The following is a 7,206-nucleotide window of genomic DNA, read 5'->3' as shown; positions in this document are numbered from 1 at the left end:
GTTAGTTCTATATTCCACTTTTCCTGGTATATATTAGAAATTTGAAAAACAAACAAAAAAACATATTCTACGATTTCGGAATGAAATATAATCCGATGTGAATTGTTTTATGTGTTTTTTGTTGTTATTTTTATTCTATGTATATCATATAATGAGATTATTAAGATAAATTACGTTACATGTAGGTTTACTGTTTTTGATACAATCAATAAAGTATTGCATCATACCTAGATTGAGGTAGGTGATGAAATCATGAAGAATTATTGCATCATAACAGATTAGAAAGTTATACACGAATAAGTGCAGTTAATTAAAGAGTGACAGAATAATTTATCAAAATTTGTTTACTCATTATTACTCTTTAGTCTCGTGTTGTTTTAAAAAAGTAAAAGTGATATTATTGCAGAGTACAATGTACAATCGGCCAGATCTGAAACCTTATATAATTTTTAATTATAATTATACGAATAAAAGGCGTGAATAAAATGTACGAAACGATAAGCACGTATTCGACAAAATGAAAAGCCTATTGATGGCCTTTTTGTACCTAATAATACGCTGACTGTTAGTGCTTGAAATTACATGGTATGGGCCCCCCAGTGGCACAGCGGTATGTCTGCGGGCTTACAACGCTAGAAACCGAGTTTCGATACCTGTGGTGGGCAGAGCACAGATAGACCATTGTGTAGCTTTGTACTTAACTTCAAACAACAACAATAATTACATCGTATAGACTCACAAAATTCCTTAATGGAATTTTCAGAAGAAAAATAAAAGGCGTTGTTTCGTTTGTAATTAAGCACAATGCTACACAATTGGCTATCTGTGCTCTGCCCACCATGGGTATCGAAACCTGGTTTCTAGCGTTGTAAGTCCGCAGACATACCGCTGTGCCACTGGGGGGCACGTTGTTTTGTACTATATTTGGACTACCAAGTATGTATTAGAGCTTCAATAGAATAGATATTGCCCAATAAACACTACCCTATAAAAAAATAGAAAAAAAAGATCATTGTGCTTATTACCCAGTATCAAAGAATCATAAATAATATACAATTTGCCATGCGTGAAAAAAAAAAGTTGGTATGTGTGGAACATTCTCAATGTAAAAAATATTTTAAACAACTCTAATTAATAAGATATATTTGTATTATTTTTTATCAAAATACAACAAGAATCGTTACGTTTAATAGTAACTGAATAGGTTTTCGAATTCTTCGTCAATGTATGCAATGGGTTACAAAACGAAATGTCAGTAGAGAGTAACTTTCCTTATTTTTTGTTCTAATTATCCCCCATTGGCTCAGCGGTATGTCTTGACGGGGCTTACAACGCTAAAAACTAGGTCTCGATACTCGTGGTGTTTAACTACAAGCAAACTTGTTCTAATTAAATATTTGATTTTATATTAAATGAACAAGTTTTCAGAATCTCCATAAATCAGTTTAACAACTGTTAAAAAATTAACTTTAATTTTTTGTTCTTAAGAGAACTATGATATGTTATTGGATGTAGAGTGAAAAATAATTCAAGGTGTTTTATACAATGCACAACTAAATACACCATATTAACATTTTGGCTTTGTTTCCGCGACTTGTTTTTATTTCTTTACAAACATCTAATAAACATTTTAACCACTGGCATAAGATACAATCCACACCGGTAATCAGTGGACCAAAATTGATGGTAACTATCGAGATGAAGAAAAGAACTTATCTTAAAAATTTGCGTTTATTCTTACAATTAACGTTTATACCTTTTTTCTGTAAATTTACGTCTTTGACGAAAGTACTATGTTAACTGCCCCCCAGAGTGATATCGGTTTTCTCATCTCACTGGAATATTATTAATTAATTTAGATAACTGTGATTACATACATCAGGTCTATATAGATACAACTACCTATATATATATATATATATATATATCTAAAGTAAAAACATCTAAGCATATAACACTGCTATTCGTCTTCCTATCAAGAAGATGGGGTGTTAAAGAGGGTGTTAAATGCTTAGGAAAAACTACTATGGTGGTAGGATCGGTACAGAATTGTTCTTCCTGGTTAAAAAAAAAATTATAGAGTGCAATTAGATTCACAGTACCTCCCAAGCTTTGACTCTATGTTATTATTCGTGACTAATTGAGGTCAGAAAATTAATATGTTTCGAAGAAATATATATACATACCAAAAGCTAAATCAATTCTGCTCAGAAAAGCGATTGTTGAAAAACAACAAAATAAAAATGTTTACATTTTGATAAGCCCCCAGTGGCACAGCGGTATGTCTGCGGACTTACAACGCTAGAAACCGGGTTTCGATACCCGTGGTGGGCAGAGCACAGATAGCCCATTGTGTAGCTTTGTGCTTAACTTCAAACAAACAAACAAATATTTTGATATATTTCTGTATATAATATATTATTGCTTCTAGCAAAATGTTTACATTTTTATATATTTCTTTATATAATATATTATTGTTTTTAGCAAAATGTTTACATTTTTATATATTTCTGTATATAATATATTATTGCTTCTAGCAAAATGTTTACATTTTTATATATTTCTGTATATAATATATTATTGCTTATAGCAAAATGTTTACATTTTTATATATTTCTGTGTATAATATATTATTGCTTCTAGCAAAATGTTTACATTTTTATACATTTCTGTATATAATATATTATTGCTTCTAGGAAAATGTTTACATTTTTATACATTTCTGTATATAATATATTATTGCTTCTAGGAAAATGTTTACATTTTTATACATTTCTGTATATAATATATTATTGCTTCTAGGAAAATGTTTACATTTTTATACATTTCTGTATATAATATATTATTGCTTCTAGCATCAACAAAAACATGAATAAATACAGTTCGCTACTAAAAAAGTAAGATTTCTTATATTAATACATATGTAAATTTTTGGAAAAGGAAGTGTATGAGATGTTATTAATACGTTAATAAAACAAGTACGTTACGTAAAAACGTTTGACGAGGCATACAATGTAGCATGATAAAACACTCATTGGTCGTGTGGTTATTTTTCTTTGCTTTTGGTGTTTGGAGTGTTTATGTTTATATTGTTTTTTTATGTTTTATGGTTAAACCTACATCAACTTAATGTACAGAAGAGCTATTTTATCAACTAATATATTTTATTTTTAATTTTCCACGCTCGTTTTTTAAATCAACTTAAAAGCAAGTGTTTCGTAAATATCAATACTTGGAAACGTGCTGGGTGGCTCAGGAAAATTATTGTTTGGATTCATTGGTTACTTAGCAACAGTAGAAAGGTTTCGTAAAGAGCTTTATGCTTATTGACTTACACGGTTTTCCAATTAAGGCTTTAAAGCACACGTATAAAAACAGAGTATAGAGACAGAATATAGCGATGAAGTCTACATAAATGGAAATTAATTTGGCGTAAATGTTATTTAGCAAACAGGCCTAGCATGGCATGGTAGTTAGGGCGCTCGACTCACAATCTGCAGGCTGCGGGTTCGAAAACCGACACTGAACATGCTCGCCATATCAAGCATGGAGTGTTACAATTGGAGAGACGATTCCACTCTTCAGTGGTAAAGAGTAGCCCAAAAGCTGATGGTGGGTAGTGTTAGCCAGTTGCCTTCTCTCCTGTCTGTTACTTCTAAATTATTCACTGTCAGCGCAGAAAGCGCTCGAATAGCTTTGCTCAAAATTTAACAAATAAAATTCAGTAAATTTTTCACGTTTTAGAGATAATTTTGTAGCTCTGAGTTTCCATACATATCGATCGAATGATCAGAAATATAGAAAAAAAAAGTTCAGATTTACGACAAGAGGACGAATGATGTGATCATTTTGGTTTTCAAATTCATTCGTAAATTAAACCACGTTGCACATACTTAGAGAAAGTATGTGAGGTATCGATTTTGTTTCGCCAGGTTTTCGGATGTCGGTGTGGCTATAGGCCTGTGATAGTGTTCTTGACAGCTGGTGTACAGCCAGTAATGTGATTTTAATATACCAACCGATTAATCTTCCCGCTGGATCGCTCGGTTTGTAATTCTCTTTGTTTCGCTTTTATTCTCTAATAATACAGTTTTATGTCTGGCAGAATAGCTGCATCGTTGAATGATGTCACTTAAATTTTATTTTCAGAATAATATATATATATATATATAAGAAGTAATTTTTTTGTTTGTTACTTTTTTATTAAACACCCAATATTTCGGCGACCCTTGGACACTTTTTCAGGAGTTGATAAACTTTGCTTATATATGTATGCATAAATTAACTTCTCTCTTTCATCATACTGCTTTAAACTACATCTTTCGAAAAGGCTTACGCTTTTCAATAGGAATGAGATCGTGCACTGTGGGAATATTTAAAATATATTATCTTTTTAGTCAGTTTTAGAATATTTTATAAATCAGGGGGTGTTCAAAAAAGAAACTGAATTATGTTTCCTATAAGCACACTACACCAGATTACAAACAGTAAACGTGAACTAGTTATTTTGAGGTCGTGAGCAAACAGACATCAGTCAATAACACGATCCCGTTAAGTACAGAACTTATTCTTTTCCTAAATTCAGGGCTTTATCATGTGAGTTCAGTAAAATGAATGTTTAGCATCAAGAACTCAGTTGCTTTGGAATCATCACTTGAAGTGTTGTCCACTGAGAACCAAAGAAGTGGTATAGGGGAAGTACTTTTTCACTCTCCTTTGTTAAGAACTTTGTTACAGGACGTTATTTAAAACCACTGTCGCTTGCAGATGCCCTGTTGTGTTGCATGCCACCCACCACGGAAACACATAATATAAGATTCAGCTAGTAGCAGACAGATATTGACCTCATCATCCACGAGGGGGAAACCCTGTTGTTTTTCTTACTCCCCCCTACTATCTCTTACAAGTCTGGAATTTTAAACCTTAATTATTAGGAATGATTCCTTTGTAGCATAATTACTAGGGTGGGCCCCCACAATGGCTCAGTGGTAAGTTAAAATTGGGGTTCTTTACCGGCACAACGCAAACAACCCATTCCATATATTTTTGTTTACAAACATATTATGGTAGATCCTATAAGAATTCACGTTGAATTATTGTTCTAAGTATTCAATACACATCTATTGTGGATTTGAAGACTTATCTTTACACCCTTTTCTTTAACTTACGCAGTCAGAACAGGTTTGCGTTGAATTTTCCAATTAGACTTGGGCCGTGCGTGGCCAAATGATTAGAGTGCCTGTAATATTATTTATTCCAATGGTTTATGGTTCTTGTCCTCTTACCCCCTAAATCGCAGTCTATATTGTGGGGTCGTAGATGCACTAAGAGATCACTGTTAAATCCCACTTCTTCTCTTATGGGTCGGGCTTTAAATCCTTTTATCGGGATATGGGAGGGCCAGGTACTTCCGAAGACCTCTTCCTCCCTCCAGCACAGTTGTTATAACGCGCAAAGTACACCATCGTGTCTGATAAATGCTAGACTTATTATATGTGAGAGTTATGCACCGATTACAATTATTAGTTTCAACATCCCTTTTCATAGATATGTCCATTCATATACCACGTATAGCATTTTATGTCGGTATATACTTCTTTTAGCTTGAAGTGTATAGTCTTACACATGACAGACAGTTCCATATTTTGCGACACATTCATTTTCTATTCGATCAAAAAAGAGTAGCCCAAAAGTTGGCGGTAGTTGAGGTTGAATAATTGCCTTTCAGCTAGTCTATTTACTTCAAAGTTGTGGATTAATATTCGTCGATAGCTCTTGTGTAATTTTGCTCAAAAATTCTAAATACAACAACCCTAACCAATTAAACTCCAAAGCTTTGTTTCTATTGTTGGAGAAAACAACTACAGTTTGTTTAGAAATATTTTATTCAAAAACTTTTACTAGTGCGCGAGAATACAAAAATATCAATATTATTACAAACAGGAAAATTTGTTGTCAACAAACTAAAATCTTTAGGGTCGTACAGATCCCGCCCTATAAATTAAAGGGTAAGTAAAACAAGTGGTTCTTTTTAAAGATTTAATAAAATTATTTCTTTAATAATCAAATTTCCTACGTTAATTTTTGTTTGTCCTAATCCAGCTCACAAGTCAGATCACGAGTACAATGGGATAGGACATGGCGGTTGTGGTGTTGGAGGAGATTCGTCAGCAAGTAATGGACCAGGCAGAACAAACTTCACTACCAAACAACTAACAGAATTAGAGAAAGAATTTCACTTTAACAAATATCTGACTAGGGCACGACGAATAGAAATTGCCAACGCTCTTCAACTGAATGAAACACAAGTAAAAATTTGGTTTCAAAATCGAAGAATGAAACAGAAGAAAAGAATGAAGGAAGGTCTCGTGCCTCCAGAAACCATCACTCCAGAAATTAATTCCACTTGCCATGAACATAAACCCGTTACCAGGATACCTCCGTCGAATGTTTCCACGGCAACGGTTCTGCCAGCCAATAAAGGAACTTGTTAGTGAACATTGGAACATTGCAAGAAAATAAAAATAAATCAACAATTTCTTTACCGAGCCGTGAAAAACTACGATTTTTGGATGGATGCTTAAGAACATTTTTGGTAAAACATTCATTTCTTGTAGGACTACTGTGGACCAAAACATCAAATTGTATGGGAAAATGAAAAAAACAAACAAAAATGTGTATATATATATGCACGGAAAAATAGATTTTATGGGGACCTACATAAGAAGAAAATAACGGTAACTAAATCCTACTTTCATTATTCTGATTTTTCTCACGTATTACTCACACGTAAAATTATTAATATGGCACAAAACTGCTCTTGTTAACAAAAACATAAACGTTTTTTCGGTTAAGATTAGGCTAAAATAAGTTTAGAAAAGCCGAATTTTAGCATATTCATTCTTTTAGCTGAATAATGAATTCTATATGGCATTTTCTTTATTATTTCTATAGAGTTGTTTTGGCTTGGCTTAATTTCTTGTTCTACTATTAAATCATAAAGTCGCTGATGTAAATAGTATTTCATTAAAATTTAACTTATTTGACTGTCTGTTTTATTCTATATATACATATATGCGTGTGTGTGTTCACGTTTAAATAAATCTTACTTTATTGTAAACAGCACCCATAAAAAGCTGATGTTTTATAAGAATAAAAAAGACTAATATCCTTTCCAGCCTAAAATCAAGTGTTGCTAACTTGAAA

General features: G+C 32.6%; 1 protein-coding gene across 1 annotated transcript in view; it reads left to right on the top strand.

Moving 5' to 3' along the window:
• LOC106460883 (homeobox protein Hox-C1a) overlaps window positions 1-6,983 on the top strand; it is a 15,340-nt gene extending 8,357 nt beyond the window's left edge. The window contains exon 2 of the mRNA XM_013920641.2: window positions 6,103-6,983. Within this exon, the coding sequence (XP_013776095.1) occupies window positions 6,103-6,494 (392 nt within the window). The 3' untranslated portion in view covers window positions 6,495-6,983. The remainder of the gene's footprint in view (window positions 1-6,102) is intronic.
• The last annotated feature ends 223 nt before the right edge of the window (window positions 6,984-7,206 follow it).

Source organism: Limulus polyphemus, unplaced genomic scaffold (genome assembly GCF_000517525.1).
Source record: "Limulus polyphemus unplaced genomic scaffold, Limulus_polyphemus-2.1.2 Scaffold855, whole genome shotgun sequence".
Lineage (NCBI taxonomy): Eukaryota > Metazoa > Arthropoda > Merostomata > Xiphosura > Limulidae > Limulus > Limulus polyphemus.
The sequence above is the reverse complement of the archived record's forward strand: the minus strand, read 5'-3'. Positions and strand labels throughout refer to the sequence as shown.